At 46.7% G+C, this 18,410-nt stretch overlaps 2 protein-coding genes across 2 annotated transcripts in view; both read left to right on the top strand.

Moving 5' to 3' along the window:
- Window positions 1-7,068, top strand: part of LOC131419115 (mitochondrial mRNA pseudouridine synthase RPUSD3-like) — a 55,138-nt gene extending 48,070 nt beyond the window's left edge. The window contains exon 9 of the mRNA XM_058563950.1: window positions 6,969-7,068. Coding sequence (XP_058419933.1) covers window positions 6,969-7,012 — 44 coding nt within the window. The 3' untranslated portion in view covers window positions 7,013-7,068. The remainder of the gene's footprint in view (window positions 1-6,968) is intronic.
- The window catches only part of LOC131419132 (uncharacterized protein C3orf20 homolog), a 137,310-nt gene that overhangs the window by 99,435 nt on the left and 19,465 nt on the right, over window positions 1-18,410 (top strand). Inside the window, exons 2-4 of the mRNA XM_058563979.1 lie at window positions 7,009-7,140; window positions 12,251-12,371; window positions 13,762-13,840. Of these exons, the coding sequence (XP_058419962.1) occupies window positions 7,021-7,140; window positions 12,251-12,371; window positions 13,762-13,840 (320 nt within the window). The 5' untranslated portion in view covers window positions 7,009-7,020. The remainder of the gene's footprint in view (window positions 1-7,008; window positions 7,141-12,250; window positions 12,372-13,761; window positions 13,841-18,410) is intronic.

Below are 18,410 nucleotides of genomic sequence, written 5' to 3'. Positions count from 1 at the left end.
GGTGGAATTAGTGTCTTTATAAAGGAGACCTCTCGTCCCTCCACCACGTGAGGACCCAGAGAGGAGACGGCTGTCTGGGAACCAGGAAGTGGACCCTCACTACACGCCAAACCTACCAGCGCCTTGATCTTGGGCTTGCCAGGCTCCAGAATTGTGAGAAATAAATTTCTGTAGTTTAGAAACCACCAGTCTATGGTATTCTGTTAGAGCAGCCCAAATGGACTGAGACACTCCAGGACTGCAAAAGACTGGCTTCTCACCAGTCAGGACTTGGCTGAAAGCTCACCTCCTCTCAAGCCTTCTCTACGCCCACAGGCTGATCTAGCTCTCCAGCCATTTGCTGTCATATCACTTTGTTTTGTTTTCTTCCCAAACATCATCATCTGAAATTATCTTGTTTATCTGCATGTGTGTGCATAGTCTGAGTTCCCCCCTACCCCAGGAATGTCAGCTCCTTGAAGTATGGGCCAAGGCCGTCTTGTTTCCTGCTGTATTCTTAGCCCCTGGGAGAGCTGGCACATGGTAAGTGCCTAATTTGCTGAATGAATGAATGACGGTTGCCTGGGAGCTCCTCCAGGGAAGGATCTAGATCTTAATAATAATAATAGCTATTTATTGAGCCTGAAGGATGCACTAAGCTGTATAGCAAGTACATTTCATGATTATCTCATTTCGTGATAACCCAGTGGGGTAGGAGCTGTTTGTAATCCCCATCTGTCAGATGCAAGTGAAGTTGAGAGGAGTTACATCACACAGCTAGTGCTAGAATGCTGGTTTTCAAAGTGGAGTCCCCAAGTAACCTCAGCTTCAATATCACCTAGAAACCTTTAGAAATATACTTTCTTAGGCTCCACCCCGCACTGAGACTCGAGTGGGGCCCTGCAATGTGATTTTATTTTTTATTTTTTTGTGAGGAAGATCCGCACGGAGCTAACATCTGATGCCAATCCTCCTCTTTTTGCCGAGGAAGAGTGGCCCTGAGCTACCATCCGTGTCCATCTTCCTCTACTTTATATGGGACGCCGCCACAGCATGGCTTGACAAGCGGTGCCTTGGTGCGCACCTGGGATCCGACCCGGGAACCCCTGGCCGCTCATGCAGTGGAGCATGAGCACTTAACCTCTTGCACCACCAGGCCGGCCCCTGCAATCTGAGTTTTAACAAGCCCCTCTGGCGATCCTGATGCATTGGTATGACAAACCCTTTTAGTGCTAAAAGGAAAATGAACTCTTCTTTAAAAAGCAGCTTTATTGAGATATAATTCACATAGGATACAATCCACCCACTCAAGTGTACAATTCAGTGGTTTATACCCTATTTACAGGGTTGTGCAGCCATCACCAAAACAGACTGTGATTGAATCAATAGATGGAACACTGTTGTCTCCCCTAAAAGAAACCCTGTAACCATTCGCAGTCCACTCCCACTCGCCTCCCACTCCCCACCCCTGGCTCTAAGCAACCACTAATTTATTTTCCATTGTTACAGTTTTACCTATTTTGGACATTTCATACAAGTGGAATAATACAAGTACTATGTGATCTTTTGTAACTGGCTTCTTTCACTTTGCATGTTTTCAAAGAGCATCTGTATAGTAGCATGTATCTCTTTTACGGACAAATAATAGTCCATTTATGGATATACCACATTGTTTTATCCATTCATCAGTTGATGAACATTTGGGTTGTTTCTACCTTTTGGCTGTTATGAATAAAGCTATGAACATTGTGTAAAAGTTTTTGTTTGGACATATGTTTTCATTTCTCTTGGAGAGGTATGTATATATCTAGGAGTAGAATTGCTGGGTCATAAATCTTACACTCTTAACCACTACAAATTTCAGCTGGTCTTAGTCTCTGCTATTATTAAATAATTATATTATCAAGAACACCAGTATTCACTTCTATTATGGGTCTCTGTTGCAAAGCCCTTGAGTTTTATTGTACGAATCCTCACCTCAGTCCTTTAACATTTTGGGGAAGAGGGAGAATTCCCCTCTGCCCTTTCCCTTAAGGTTCTTCTGGCGGCCAAATAATTAAAAAGACAGGTTAGCAGGAGAAAATAATACCAAGTTTAATAACATGTATACATGGGAGAAACCAGGGAAACTGAGTTTCTCAACACAATAGCAGAGATTGTCATCTTAAATACCATCTTCAGCTAAAGACAAAGGAGGGTGTTGGGGGGGGGGAGTCAGTTACGGGAGGTTACCAGAAAAGCACAGTAAACAAGAGTAAGGTTATTGTGCAGATTTAAGGCCTCACCTTCCACATTGATAAGTTTTTAGAGATGAGATCATCCCCCCCTCCTCCCAGCACAGAGACAGAGATACCTTTACAAATGGGAGATTTCCCTTATAAATGTAAATGTTTGTCTGGCAACTCCCAGCAGGGCCACCCAGAGAATGTGGCCTGGAAGAGACAGAATTTTGATAAGAGGGTCTTGGTGCCTTTCCTATTGTAACATCTGTTTTACATTATATTACAGCCATCAGATAGTAACTCCTTCCTGGAACAGATCTTTTATGTTAAGTTTTTTAGGCAGTTTGGGAGGGGAAACTCAAATGTTCTTCCCAAGTTTTCTGAGTCTTTATTGTCTTCAGCTCGAAATAATCCACATACCAGAGTGGTGCATCGTGGGGTGGCCTGCCCTGAGCACCATCAAACACAAGAGTCATTATCCCTTTGTCCAGCCGAGAGAACCTGGAGTCAGGGAGGCAGGGCAACTTGTCTTCGCTCAGACAGCTAACATGGGGTGGAGCAGGGACCACTGCCACATCTGCCTGTTTTCTGTGCCCTCTGTTCCTGATGTCATGTCCTGGGCCGTACCCTGTCCCAGAGCTTTCGAAATACACTCCTCCCCTCCTTTGCAGGCCTTTTCTGGAAGTGCGGCTGGCTTGAAATCCCAAGGGTGAGAGAGAGCTGCACACCCTCTGTTCGTGCTCTTTTCCCCAGATGGGGCTGAAGGCCAGGGGAGGGGCTTCCCTGGGAGCTGGAAATAAAGCGGAGGGAGGCTGGCCTGAGCAGGCAGTATCAGAAGGAGGTGAGGAGGCTGTGAGGGGGAGGGAAGGAGTCTTTTGTCCTGGGGGTTTGTTGCCTCCTGGAGAGAGGGTCACGTGGGGGTTGGCCGAGTTTTGCTGCAGATGGGGAGTGAGGAGTGAGGCGGAAGCAAGTGGACTTGAGTGGTGCTGAGGGAGGGAGAGGGCTTTCAGAGACAGGGCCAGGCTGGAAGGGGAGAGTGGTTTTCCCTGACTGGGGAGGGGCCTTGTGTTCCATGGCCGCCCCTTGAGCCCCTTGCTCGGTGCCAGGCCCTCTGTACTGGGAGCAGGGAGAACGTCTCAGGGCGAGGCACCGTTTTCCTTGGTTTTCTAAGTTTGAATGTGAGGTGTCTGGGTGTGGTAGTCTTCATATTTATTCTGTTAGGGGTTTACTTGAATCTTGAGCTTCTTGAATCTGTAAATTCGTGTCTTTTACCAAATTTGAGAAGTCTTCCGCCATTATTTTAGAGAAAAAAAAAGTGCTCCAATTTCTGTCCTTTTCTCCTGATATTCCAATTACATGCATTTTAAGGCTTTCAGTATTATCCTCAATGTCCCTGAGCCTCTGTTCTTTTTTTTTTTTGTGAGGAAAATTGGCTCTGAGCTAACATCTGTTGCCAATCCTCCTCTTTTTGCTGAGGACGATTAGACCTGAGCTAACATCTGTGCCCATCTTCCTCTACTTTGTATGTGGGACACTGCCACACATGGCTTGATGAGCGGTGCATAGGTCTGCACCCAGGATTCGAACCTGTGAACCCCGGGCTGCCAAAGCAGAGCACGTAATCTCAACCACTACGCCACTGGGCCGGCCTCCTCTGTTCTTTCTTTGTCGTTCAAATGTTTTCTCTTCTCAGATTGGATAACTTGTGTGGATCTATCTCCAAGTTCATTGACTTCATTCTGTCATCTCCATTCTGGTATTTTGCTAATTCTGTGAAATTTTTTTATTTCAAATATATATTTTTAGTTCTAGAATTTCCATTTAGTTCTTTTTATAGTTTCTGTTTCCCTGCTGAGGCTTCCTATTTTTTCATTCATTACAAGTATGTTTTCCTTTGCCTCATTGAGTAGGGTTAAATTAGCTGCTTTATATTTTTTTTAATTTTTATTTTTTTGTGAGGAGATGAGCCCTGTGCTAACATCTGCCAATCCTCCTCTTTTTTTTTGCTGAGGAAGACTGGCCCTAGGCTAACATCCATGCCTATCTTTCTCCACTTTACATGGGACGCTGCCACAGCATGGCTTGCCAAACAGTGCATCGGTGCGCGCCCGGGATCCGAACCGGTGAACCCCGGGCTGCCGCAGCGGAGTGTGTGCACTTAACCGCTTGCACCACCGGACTGACCCCTAAATTAGCTGGTTTAAATTCCTTGTCTGATAATTTCAACATGTGGAACATATCAGACAGGATTGGGTATCAGTTGCTTTGAGAACGGCTCATGCCTTACTGGTTCTTCACATGTTGAGTAGTTTTGGATTGCTGACATTGTGACTGTTATGTTGTGGAGTTTCTGATTCTGATGTATTTCTCTGAAGAGTGTTGATGTTTTTGTTGTAACAGGCAATGGGCTTGGTTAGATTCACACCACATCTTAGTCTCGCCTGCAGTGGGCAGCAGCTCCAATCTCAGTTCCAGTGTTTTGTTTTCTTAGCTGTAAGCTGTCTTGCCTTTGCCCTGCTCGTGAATGGTTCAGGATCGGGCAGAGATGTGGACAGTTTACAGATAGAATCTGGAGCTCTATTTCTCTGGCTCTGTCCCTTCTGGAATTCTCTCCTTCCATTTCTGTAACTAGAGTTGCCCTAGGTTCTGTCCTCCAGTTCTTTGAGCTAGAAAGATGGTGGTGTTTTGGCCATGACTGTAGCCTGCCTTCAGACTACAGCTGTAAACTGGAAACTCGTCCCATGCTGGTCCTTTCTTTTAAGTTTTGACTTTTCAAAATGTGCCTGCCTTTGTTACTCTTCAGAGCCATTGGGTTGCTTTTTTCAAGTTCTGTGGGAGGGTCAGCCTGTTAGGAGCTGACTCAGCTATGTTGGAAGCATAACTAGCTGGTTAGTTTTTAAGCTGAGGGCTGGCGTACTCGGTCCAGCATTTGTGTGGAAGGTCAACTAGAGAGGGAAAGATCAGTGGGTGGGCTACTAGAAAGACTAGTTAGGGAGTTACTAGCCAGACCTCACGTGATGAAGGGTAGTAACAATATTTTTTAAAGGAGCCTTTTCAGGAAAAGAATTCGATGGCGTTCAGGCATGGGCTATAGTGGATAAATGAGAGGAGGAGGGAATTATAGATGACTCCTCAATGGAGTGTGTCTGGATAGACATAGAGAAGTTTCTGAGAGGGTCGGAGATCAATGTGGTTTTAGACATGCTGCTTGGGCACAGTGGCCATATCTCTCTGGGCTGTTGTGACATAATCCTCAGCTAGGGTGAGAGATTGAGGTGATGGATATATGTGGCTGGGCTGGCTCAGGAGCTTCTGAGACAACGAGCAGTGACTGAGTTTCTGGAGCACCGATATTTTGGGCAGTGGGGAGAGGAAGAGAACCCAGCCAGGGAGTAGGGATAATAAAAAACAGCTGCACCATGCTAAGCCCTTGTCATGATTTATGCCATAAAATCTGCTCAGCACCCTAAGAGAAGGATTCTGTACTTGTCCCCAGGCCCAGAGAGGCTAACTGACTTGCCTAAAATTGCCCAACTGATAAGTGGCAACGCTAGCATTTGAACCCTGTCCAACCACAGGACTTGAGCTCCCAACCTCTATACTACACTCTCTAGAAGGAGAACTGGAGAGGGTAGGGTTTCTCTAAGTGAGAGTGATCTACAAGTTGTGAAGATGTCAAAAACCTTGGCAAGAAGACAGTTATGGATCACATGTTTTCAGGGTGCTGGGGGGGACAAGCATCCAGACCGTGGAGTATGAGGAAAGGGCTCAGGGGTGAGGAAGTTGAGTGTTGATCTTTGGGCCAGCAAGAAGGAAATGGAAAGAGCGGAATGGAGCGTGTCTTCTTAGTTCAGAGGAGTCCCCAGGTGCATCTATGTTCAGGGACTTTGAAGACAGAAGAAAGAATTGCCACGCAGCAGTGTAGGGCTGTAGACTCCTAGGCCCTTGGGTAGGGCCACTGCATAAATAACTCTCTACACACATGAACCGTCCAGGGGCCTTACGTGTGAGTTGCTCTGCCATGTCCTGACAATATCTGCTCATGTTTGGTATGGGCCTTTATGGCTCGAGGCCACTTCCATAATCTTGATCTCTTTTGAACCTAATACTAGCCTTTCAACTATTTCCTACTGAAGAACTTGAGCTTCAGAGAGTCTCAATGGCTTGCTAACAGGAGGCAGAACTGGGAGTCACCCCTAGACCACACAGTTCTCAGTAAGGAGTGAGTTGCTACAAGGGCATCTCACCCTCCCCGTGTTCCTATCTGGGGCTGCTACATAGGACATCCCCACCCTTTTGGAAGTGGTAAGAAAACGTGGCTCCTTTGGTTCCTCCTCAGGGGAAGACGAGTGACTATTTGGTGACTGTAGGGGAGGGGCCTGAACCAGTGTGGCTTGGCCCCCACTGGGTTCCCTTTTGCCACCTGCCCACCCCTCTGCAGAGGGGTGTGTTCTGGAACCCCCTGCCGTGTGGTCAGCTTCCCAAGGCAGCTCTGCATGCTGTAGAGCAAGGCTGGTAGTCAGACCTGGTGCCTGGGTGGACACGTCATCTGATTCAGGGATGGTGCTGGCTTCTGACCCAGGTTGCCTCCCCATCCAGCTCTCGCAGAACTGAAGCTGATTCACCCGCCAGACGCCTGGGTCTCTTTCACAGTTGGTTCCTAGCTTGGGATGGAAAGGGAAGAGGCTAGGGTAAGAAGGCATCAGTTACTTTTTTCTGCTAATCCCCCAAAGAAAGGCTGGAATTCTTCTGTTTTCTCCATGAAAGCTAAATTCCAACATAAGAAGTGGAAAGCTAAGCCTTGCAGGTGAATGAGCAAATGAAGCTAACGGTGCTGGGGCAGGACTCCATCGTGGTCACCTTCACCTCCATGAAACAAACAGTTAGAGTAACTGTATCGGCCAACGGCTGTCCACATGGGATACCACATTATAAAAAGGTGAGGCGAGCAGGTCAGGCGCCCAGGCCTGAGCCCAGGCATCTCGTCGTTGGTTTCTACTCCACGTCTCAATGCCTTTGCTCCTCTTACCTTCCCACTCCATGCAAGGCCCTGCCTCTTTCTCTGCCTAGTGGCAGTTGTGCCAGAATCCAATGCAGACTGGCTTAAGCATGAAAAGAGTCTGTATTGGCTCAGTACACTGAAAAGTCTGTTGATAGGCAGCTTCAGGCATGGCTGGATCTAGGCCCTCAAATGATTCCATCAGATCTTCCCATCTCTTGGCTCTGCTTTCCTCTTTGTTGGCTTCATTCTCAGGGAGTTTCTCTCCTTAGGGTGACAAGATGGTCATGAGCATCTCTGAGATCATTATTCTACCAGCTTTGGTTTCCCCAGGAGAAGGAGGGCTTCTCTTTCCTGAGTGTTCCAGTAGAAGTACCAACACCAACATGATTGACTCTATTGGCTGCCCATGCTTGAAATGTTTCCTGTAGCCAGGAGTGTGTGTTGCTCTCAGTGGTGAGGCTGAGTGTCATGTCCTTCCTGGAAACCAGCAGGTACAATCAGCCCCAGGTGTACCAGGTGGGCAAAGGATGAGGCAGGAGTGTTTTCCCAAAGGAAAATCATAGTGCTGTTATCAGAAGAGGGAGAGATGATACTGGACAGAATAACTACCAATGGGTGTTGATGACCCTCCCACCACCCCCTTTCCCATCCCAGGTAGAGGCCACCTCTCTCTCTGCTCGGCCCTCGCAGCCGTGACTCACCTCTGTTCTAGCACTCATTTACTTACAAGCCAGTCTTCTCCACCAAATTGGGAATTCCCTGTGATTCCTACTGATGTCTGTTGTCCCAGGCCCAGCACAAAGACTGCTTCTAATTAAGTCCTTACTAAATGTTTGTTGGGTGGGTGAGAAAACTGGGGACTGGGAACTCAGTTCTTCCATTCACGAGATCCTGCTGTGTGCCTGGTGTCAAGTCAACATCGTGGAGAGAGATGGAGAGGATGAAGGGGACAAGTCCCTGATCCTCGAGGAGTTTATAGTCTAGAAGAGAGCAGTTGACATACACCATGACCCTGGGGTGACCAAGGCCTCATGGATGGAGTAGGCCACTTGCATGGCACACAGGGCTCTTAGCTGGGATTGGCTCACTCTGGAAGGCTCCACGAAAGAGGAGCAGGGGGACCACACCTTCCGGTTTGCCCGGGGCCTGTCCTGGTGTATAGCTGTCAGCCTGGAGGAATTGTGAACAGCACCCCCTTTCGCTCTCCAAAGTGTCCCGGTTTCGATGATCAGTTATATGGTCGTCCTGAGCAAGAGGCTCTCGTGCCGAGGGAGCATTTGCCGCCACATGCCACAGGCTCACAGACTCACAGAGCTCCCCTAAGGAGCAGCCAGCTCACACTTTACGGAGGGACACGGGCGACAGGCATTGTTAGGGATCCGAGTTATCTGAACAAGAACAGAGAACACCTTTGTTTCTCCTGGAGGAAAGCGTTGCACCTGTTTTTTCCACCACATTTTCATTTCAGCAGCATTTCGACTTCATTAGTTCATTAATTCATTCAGTAAACATGTATTAGCACCTGCACTGTGCCGAGATGGCTGCTGGGGATGTAGAAATGAAAGACGTCTCTCCCTACAGTCTCTGAAATGCTCTGAGTCTCGTGGAAGGGGCAAAAGCATCAGCACCAGTTGTAATCCAGCTAGATTGGTGTGGTGCACCAGAGAGGGCACCGTGGGGGCTGCTGGGCTGCAGGGACAGAGAGTGTTTGTGAAAGGGGTCTCTTAGGAGCACCCAGGACGCCCAGATGCCTGTGACGTCAGCCTGCACTCACTCATTACTTCAAAGAGCAAAATCATCCCAGGATTTTGAGTCCATCTGGGCTGAGCTGAATGATCACACTTCTTGGTGAGTCCATCCTGTCCATTTGGTTCCATACTCTTACTCTAAAAACCATTGTTAAGGGGCTAAGCATGTACGAGGTCACATGTCTCCGTGTCTTGAAAACCTCTTTCAGACTGTGTAAAAAAACGTGAGTTTATTTTTCTTATCAAAGGCAATCGATATTAGAAAATTATTTGTTCCCATAAAATTGCAGTAATGCTTCATTTTCTTGGCAGCCTCTTACCTGTCATCGCTGAAGTTTGGAACACAGCTAAGAACCAGAACATAAGCCATTAAAGACCCTCGTGAACAGCCGAGAGAAACTGCTCTAAGTCCCTGTACCAGACCTGCCGTCTAGGCCTAGGAAAGCCCCTCTAATTCAAGCCTTATTTTTTCTGACCGAAACGCAACCTTAGCAAGCTAGAGCTAGAAGTGCAGAGCCGTGCTGTCCAGTGTGGTAGCCATGAGTCGCAAATGGCCGTTGAGCACTTGTATTATGACAAGTCAGAATGGAGAGGGCGGAAAGTGAAAATACGCACTGCATTTCAAAGACTCAGTAGAAAAGAGGATGTAAAATTTCTCTCTTTTTTTTTTTTTATTATTTTAATTTTGTGAGGAAGATCAGCCCTGAGCTAAAATCCATGCTAATCCTCCTCTTTTGGCTGAGGAAGACCGGCTCTGAGCTAACATCTATTGCCAATCTTCCTCCTTTTTTCTCCCCAAAGCCCCAGTAGATAGTTGTATGTCATAGTTGCACATCCTTTTAGTTGCTGTATGTGGCACGTGGCCTCAGCGTGGCCAGAGAAGAGGTGCGTTGGTGGGGCCCCGAAATCTGAACCCGGGTCGCCAGCAGCGGAGCGTGTGCACTCAACCGCTAAGCCACGGGGCCGGCCCTTAAATTTCTCATTAATCGTTTATTTTGATCTATGTTGAAATACTAATATTTTCATATATTGGGTTAGATAAATGTCATTAGAATTAATTTCACCTTTTAAGGACGTTTTTACTGTGGTTCCAGGAACGTTTAAAGCTGTGAATGTAGCTTGTATTATATTTCTGCTGGACAGTGCGGGTCTAGAAGGTGGAGTCTCCATAAGTGGAGCTCCCAGAGGCAGTCTGACAGTGCGGTAGAGGCTGGAAAGTTATTTCTTTAAAAGGACATCGTAACTCAAAAAGCATAACTGTCTTGGGGACATTTAGCATAGGGATAAACAGACCAGTACATTAACACAGCTTCTGAACACAATACTGCATTCTAGACGATAGTCATTGATGTTGACTGAGAAGACTGACTTGCCAAAAAAGGTCAAGGTCGTAACCCCTTCTACTTGAGAATGCAGGGAGGTGTGATATATATTACAACTTTCTAGCTAGATTAACAACGACAAATGAAGAAAGATCAGATTTATTGTAGGTAACAGGATTTCCGAATGTTAGCTGCCAGGTTAAGCATCTTGGAATATTTTGACATGAACTCTCGAGGCTCAGGGAATTGGCTCATCTTCGAGTCTTGGACCACGAGAGCTACAAGGAGCTCCGGAGGAAATTTGCTGAATGTAGGAGGTGGCAGAGAGCCTAGGCTAGGAAGAGGCCACAGGGCCTTGGGCTAGTCTCTCTTCTTTCTGGGCCTCAGTTTCCCCATCCATAGAGTGATGTGTAAGGGCCCACCCAGCTTTCACACGCTCCCGTCCTGGGACTTGCCCAGTCTGCTTCGTGTCATCCTGTGTGTGTGTTCAGGGCTGGTGATCACTCGTGGCAGTCTAGGAAAGCTGAGAGTGGGGGGTAGGGTGGCCTCCTCTCTCAAAGTCCCTGTCACTGGGAAGCTTGTTAAATGGCTTCCCCAGACACCCGTCACCCTGGCCGGAGCCACGCATCAGAGCGACAGGCAGAACGGCAGTCCCCGCTTTTACGGCCCTGCGGCCGGGCTCCTCGCTGTACATTTCTATCAAGGCAGCGCTGTGGAAGGGAGGCGACACCTCAGTTTAAATGCTTTATTAGCTCAGAGTGCTGCCTCACATGGTTTTTGGAAGCAGGCTGGGTACAAATTACAAAGAAATAAATAAATTTAGCCCAGAGGCTGCAGCGGGGGCCAACAGTCGGAAGTGGTTGAGGCTTCACGATTCACTGGGGCGTCCTTTACAGAAGTCCTGCCTGTGGGCCGGGAGGGACACGTGGCCGCCTGCATTGTTCTTTAGAAAATCTGTCCACTGTCCACCCCACTCTCTCTCCACCTGAGGCTTCAATTCCACAGAAGAAAACTTTTTTCACCCCTCCTCTGTGTTAACTGGGAGATATAAAAAGCGTGGGTCCTGCCTTTTAGGGGCTAACCAAGTTTAGAGATAAAGAAAGTGAAAAATGACCAGGACCCAGGGCAGCAAGGACAGAAATGGGCCGACGCTCAAGTTTTAGCACACGCAGCGATGGCTGCTGGCTGGGGAAATGAGTGAGGGCTTCCTGGAGAAGTCAGACCTTGACTGCAGTTAACCCTGGGATCTGAGCCTGGTTCTGCAGGACCATTGACATGCTCCAGCAGAGGGAGGGGTTGAACTGCAGGAACTGCCGTCCCACAGGGAGCGCCAGAGCCAGAGTGCCCTTCAGAGCAACCCCAAATTGAGGCGGGAGGCCTGGGCCTTGTGCCCCATAGGGATCAGTCACTCTGTGTAACCTTGTCTGAGGGCGGTTTCTCAGCTGAGATTCTCTGGCAGCTGGAGGGATGAAGGGGATTCTGGAGGATGCGTACAGAGGGGGAGTGGCAGCAATGGCTCTGGAGAGGCCTGTGTCCGTCCAGTTATTCGTTCATGCAACGAGCATTTATTGAGCACCTTCTGAGGACATGACAGGCCCTCAGACACAGAGGAGACCGAGACCCGGTCCCAGTCCTCTAGGTGCTTGCAGTCTAGCTGGGGAGACAGGCTCAAATGCCTGCATTTCCTTCATCAAGGACAGACTTCTGTCTTCAGGCTGTGTAGAGAGCATGATGGGAGTCCAAGGCAAGGAACAGCTCTGCCCAGCAGGATCGGGAAAGACCCCCAAGGAGGGGACGTTTGCGTCAGGTTGGGCCAGTGTGCAGGCATTCGCTGGGCTGAGGGGGGAGAGGTGTGTGCCAGGCGGAGGGGACAGCACAGCCTTCAAACTGGAGCAAGACCCGGTTGTCGCTGGGCTGGGCAGTCAGCCCCTGGCAGGGCGGGTGACCATGCCCCCCTTCCCCTTGGTGTCTCCCCAGGTGAAGCACAGAATCAACAGGGACGAGGAATGGTGTGCGCTGAACCGGTCCGTGGTGTACACCAAGAAGCAGTTTCAGAAGACTCTGTCCCGGTTCATAAATTATATCTTGCTGGCAGCAGGTAAGGGGACAGAAAGATGGGTGATGGCCTGGCCGATGGCACCCCAAATCCTGGGTCACCTACAAGTCGCCTCCAAGGACAGCTCTTGACCACCCCAGGGAGGTGGGCGTGGCAGGATGATTTCCCCATTGGTAGATGGGACGATGAGGCTCAGAGTGCTGAGGGGACTTGCTCGAGGCCACACAGCTAATAATGGAGACCTTGACCAACTTTCGTGTCTGAGTGCTCTCCCGTGTGTCTTCAACGTCTCCGTGTGATGGTCCTGTTTTCCTGGGCCTCTCATCATCTTTCGTATCTCTCTCTGTCCCTCCCCCACACCTAGGGCCCCTTTCAGCTCCCTCTCCCGTACTGTCCCGTCAGCTGTTTGCAGCCCCCATTCCTCTCTCCTCGTTGTGGAACATCTCAGCAGAAGAGAAAAAAGTGGCCACCTCACCAGGCTGTCCCTGTTAGGCCCACAGAGCTCCCCTGGGGCTTGTGTGGGTGGCCTTGCAACCCCCTCCCACGTCTGGGCTCTCCTCCTCACCGCTGATGGCCCTGGAGACAAAGGAACATTGACCCCCACTCCATGCCACCCCCTTGGCTGGGCGTGGAGAGGCTGTGTTGCCCCCACACCCCCCCTGGGGGTTTCTCTGCATCCCTAGAAGACTCAGTTCATCTGTGCCCTTCTTCCAGGAAGCCTTCCCTGACTCCCCCAGCAGAAAGGGTCACACTCTCCTCTGGGCTCCCACAGCACTTTATACATATTCTAATTATAAATCTTACTGCCTCGCATTGTAAGTATTTCTTTGTTTGCCCATCCCCCTTGTTCCCCCACTAGAAGTTCCCAGAGGCAGGGAACCCGGTTTTGGGTTGTCTGTGTATGCACAGCACTCAGCATTCAATAAAGGGTAAGTGAACAAAGGAATACGAGGTCCCTGGCCTTAGAAGTTTTCTAGTCTAGTAGTGAAAGCAAAACGAGAATATAAATAAATACAACAAAGAAAGTAGATGGAGGCAACTTAAATTTGGAGACACAGGGAACAGCATTCTCAGAGAAGGGAACAGCGTGGATGCATGGTGTACCCAGCCTCTACATTGGGTGCTATGGAGGACACAAAAGTGAGTGAAACACAGGCCCTTTGGAGAGAAGGGATCTAAGCTGGGTGTTGAGGAATGAATAGAAATGAGATTGACTCATTCTTACATTCAGCCAGCATTTACTGATCACTAACTGTAGTAGGGTTGGAGCACTGTGCCAGATGACAGAGGGGAGGCAGCCCGGCAAGACAATCTCACAAGTCAGGAGTGGAAAGGGAGATGAGCGGAAGGGGCGCCACTGTGCAGAGCCTCACAGCAGGGCAGGGAAGGCCCGGCCACAAGGGAGGGTGACAGCAGTGTCTTCTGTTAACAGGCCTGAGAGAAATCAGCCGACCCAGGCCCACTCAAAGGAAGACCATCGTGAGTGAAGCCAAAGCTGCGGTCACACCCAGGTGGGCTTGTGCCTTGGTTTCTTCCAGCTTCCCCGTGTCAGACTCTGTGATGGGGAGTAGACACCCAATGGTGACCAGAACAACTGAGGCCTCTCCCTCTTGGAGCCAAAATCTTAGGGGTGGGGAAAGATAGAAGAGAAACACACGAACAGCTGAATCATTTTAGAGAGTGCAAGGGCTGGGAAAAAAATAGACTGGGGTAACGGGGTAGAGCAGAGCTTGGCAAACTGCGGCCGAGGGCCACATCTGGCCCCGCTGCCTGCCTTCTTTGTGGGCAAGCTAAGAATGGTTTTTACTCTCTTAAATATTTGGGGAAGAAAAAAATCAAAAGAAGAATTTTTCATGACAATGTGAAATGATATGAAATTCAGATGTCAGGATCCATAAGTAAGGTTTTATTGGAGCGCAGCCACACCCACTCATTTACATATTGTCTATAGCTGCTCTCCTGCTAGGATGGCAATGTCCAGTGGTTGTGACCGAGACCTTCTGGCCTGCAAAGATGAGAATATTCACTCTCTGGCCTTTTGTAGGAAATGTTGACCAACCCCAGGGAGGGAGAGTGACTGAGAAGAGGGAGGAGTGGGATGTGCTGCATTAAGTGCACGGGTCGGGGAAGCAGTTCTGAGGAGATGGCAGTTTACTGGAGACCTGAAGAATGAGAAATAGGCAGCCGGCAAAGACGGATGGGGAGGGAACACAGACAGAAGGCAGAGCAAGCACAAAGGCCCTGAGACAAGAACAAGTTCGGTACGTGTGAAAGAAAGACCCGTGTGGCCAGAGCATCGTGAAGGGGGAGAATGATGCACACTGAGGACAGGGAGTAACAAGCCAGATCAAGTGGGCTTCTTAGTGTCACAGGAAGCCATTCTGTAACTGCAAGACAGGAAGGGACATCATCTGATTTACGGGGTTTTATTTTAAACTTTTAAAATACATAAAAGATATATCTTTTATATTTTAAGTTTAAATATGTGTATAAAATACAGAAAAATGAACAAATCCTAAGTGGATAGCTCAATGGGTGGCACAAGGTGACGTACCCGTATAGGGTATGGTGGTTATAGGTGTCATACCCTATAACCAAGTCAAGAAGTGGACCCTTACCAGCTCCTTAGAAGTGCCCTCTTGTCCCCTCCCCATCCCGCACCCCCGCCCCCTCCCCAAAGGGAAGATTTCTAACGTAGATGAGTTGTTATTTTTAACTTTATTTGAGTGGAACTCTCCGGTGTGTATTGTTTGGTGTCCACCTTCTCTTGCTGGACGTTATCGTTGTGAGATTTATCCATGGTGTTGCTTATAACAGCAGATTGCTCATTTTCATTGCTCTATGACAATCTATTGTATGAGTACACTAAAAATTGTACATTCTAACGTTGAGGGATGTTTGGGTGTTTAAAGTGTGGGTAATGAAAAACTGCGCTGCTGTTAGCAGATGTCTTCTTTCTGGTTGATGTAGGACTGGGTGTGGAACTGCTGTCGTGGAGCGTGTGCACGTTCAGCTCCTAGTTGAGACTGTCCGTTTTCCCACACGGTGGTGTCAAGTTCCACTCCCACCAGCAGTGCACGTGGGTTCCAGTGGCTCCACATCCTCACCAGTGCTCGACATTGTCGGTCATTTGAATATAGCCATTCTATGATGACGAAATGGTGTTTCATTAGCATTTTCCTGGTGACTACGGAGGTTGAGTACCCTTTCAACTGTTCGTTGACCATTTTGGATATGCTCTCTGGCAAAATGCCTGCTCAGTTCTCCTGTCCATTTTTCTTCTGTTTGTTTGCCTTTTCTTGCTTTATATTCTGGAGTTCTTTATATATCATGGATACAAGACTTTTGTCATTAATGTGTGTTGCAAATGATTCTCCCACTTTTAGTCTGGTAATGGTGTTTATTGATGAATAGAAGTTGTTAAATTTAGTCTTATTTTCAATCTTTTTCTTTATAATTAGCTTTTGTATCCTGTTTAAGAACTTTCCTGTCTGTGATTGTTTCAAACAACATGATGATGTTTCCCAAAGTTGCATTCTAGTAGTTTTTTTTAACTTTTAGCTTTATATCTATCCTCCACTTGGAAATGATTTCTGTGTATGACGTGAAGTAGGGGCCAAGTTTTATTTTTGTATATATTGTATATATTTTTAAAATTTATATATTTAATATTTTTATTAATTTATAAATGTTACTGCATATATGTATGTCTGAGATATATATATATATGTGTATATCTGATCCAGTGCCACCTATTGAATAGACTGTAATTTTCCCTCAGCTCTTTGGTGGAAACTGCCATAAATCAAGGGGCCCTATATTATTATTATTATTTGTGTGTGTGTTTGGGAGGAAGACTGGCTCTGAGCTAACATCCATTGCCAATCCTCCTCTTTTTGCTGAGGAAGGTTAGCCCTGAGCTAACATCTGTGCCCTCTTCCTCTACTTTATGTGTGGGATGCCGCCACAGCATGGTGTGATAAGCGGTGCGTAGGTCCGCTCCTGGGATCCAAACCTGCGAACCCCAGGCCGCCAAAGTAGAGTGTGTGAACTTAGCCACTATGCCACTGGGCTGGCAAGGGGCCCTGTATTATAAATCAAGGGTCTTTTATTTTCTGGACTCTCTATTTTGTGCCCTATTTGTCCAACATTTGACCGACACAAAACTCTCTCTGTTATTATAGCTTCATCGTAAGTGTTGATATACAGCAGAGTAAGTACTGAAACCTTGTTGTTCTAAAGTTTTTTGCTATTCTTGGACCTTTACATTTCCATATAATTTAGAGTCATCCTGTCAATTTAAAAAAATGTCCTGGGATTTCAATTGGATTGTTAATGTCTTTGTGATATTGGAGTATTTCAATCCATGAACATGGTATATCTTTTTATTTATTTATTTGTCTTCTCTAATCTTTCTAGAATATTTTGTAGTTTTCAGCATAAGAAGGTCTTGTATGTCTTTCATTAGATTTATTTTAGGGTATTTAATAGTTTTTGGTGCCATTATAAATTATATCTTTATTTTAATTTTTCTATTTGTTGTTGGTATATAGAAAGGCAATTGATTTTATCTCAAGTTTAAGCTTATTGTTAATTTACTTACCGTAAACTTTACTCTCTTTTGTGTAAACGTCTGTGAGTTTTGACAAACGCATAGAGTTGCGTAACCACCACCATAGCGGGGATACAACAGTTTCATCACCTCTCCCCCTCAAAAAAAGAAATTCTCTCACGCTACCCCTTTGTAGTCAAAGTCTTCCCTCACCCTTAATACCTAACAAACACTGACCTGTTCTTTGCAGCTATAGTTTTGCCTTTTCCAATATGTCATCTAAATGGAATTATACTGTATGTAGCGTTTTTGAGTCTTGTATAGCTTCTTTCACTTAGCATAATGCATGCAAGATTCATCCATGTTGTTGTTGCATGTATCAATAGTTTATTTCTTTTTATTGCTGAGTAGTCTGTTTCAGGGGGCCCCAACACCACCCCACCTTCAGAGATCTACTAGTACTCATGGGATTCAGCATATAGTCATATTCACTGATAAAGTTATTACAGTGAAAGGATACATGATAGGATCAGCAAGGGAGAAAGACACAGGTAGTGTCAGGAGACATGCATACACAGATTTTATTATAGTCTCTCCCTCCTGTGAGGGGAAACACCAAGCATACTCCTTTCTCTAGCACTGAGAAATGCAGTAACATATGTGCAATGTTTCTGCCCAAGGATGCCCATTAGAGACTCAGAACCCAAGGCTTTTGTTGGGTGCTGGTTACATAGGCACTCTCTGCCTAGCAAATATCAAAATTCCAGACTGCCAGAAGGAAAGCAGTGGTTCAGCATAAATCACATTGTTTGCACAAACAGTCTAGGCATAGTGTAAGATATGGTTCAAGTGCCCAGTTCCCAGACACCAGCTCAGGGCCAACCTTGTAAGCAGGTTCTTCTAAAGACGGCAGCCTCAGGCTTTCTATGTTAACTCTTTTCTGCATAAATTATATGGCATAGATGGGCAAAAATTTATTTATCCATTCACCCATTGAAGGACATTTGGATTGTTTTCAGTTTTTGGTGATTATGAATAACTGATGTAGGTATTCAGAACAGGTTTTTATGTGAGCATAGGTTTTCATTTCACTTGGGTAAATACTTATGAGTTGGATTGCTGGGTCGTATGTAAATATATTTTTAAGTTTAGGAGACACTGCCAAACTGTCTTCCCAAGTGTCTGTAGCATTATACATTCTCATCAGCAATGTATGAAGGTCCCAGTTGCTCTGAATCTTTATCGGTCCTTGGTATTGTCAGCTTCTTTTAAATTTCAGCCATTGTAATAGATGTGTGGTGATATCTTGTTATCATTTTAATTTGCATGTCTCTAATAACTGATGATATTGTGCATCTTTTGACGGGCTTATTTACAGTTCATATGTCTCCTTTTTTTTGAACCGAAATGTCAGTTCAAATCTTTTGCACATTTTGAAATTGGGTTATTTGTATTATCATTGTTGAGTTTTGATAGTTCTTTATTACGTACATATGTCCTTTATCAGAAATGTGACTTAAATATTTTCT

Source organism: Diceros bicornis, chromosome 2, assembly GCF_020826845.1.
Source record: "Diceros bicornis minor isolate mBicDic1 chromosome 2, mDicBic1.mat.cur, whole genome shotgun sequence".
NCBI lineage: Eukaryota > Metazoa > Chordata > Mammalia > Perissodactyla > Rhinocerotidae > Diceros > Diceros bicornis.
This window is presented reverse-complemented; position numbering and strand designations above follow the sequence as displayed.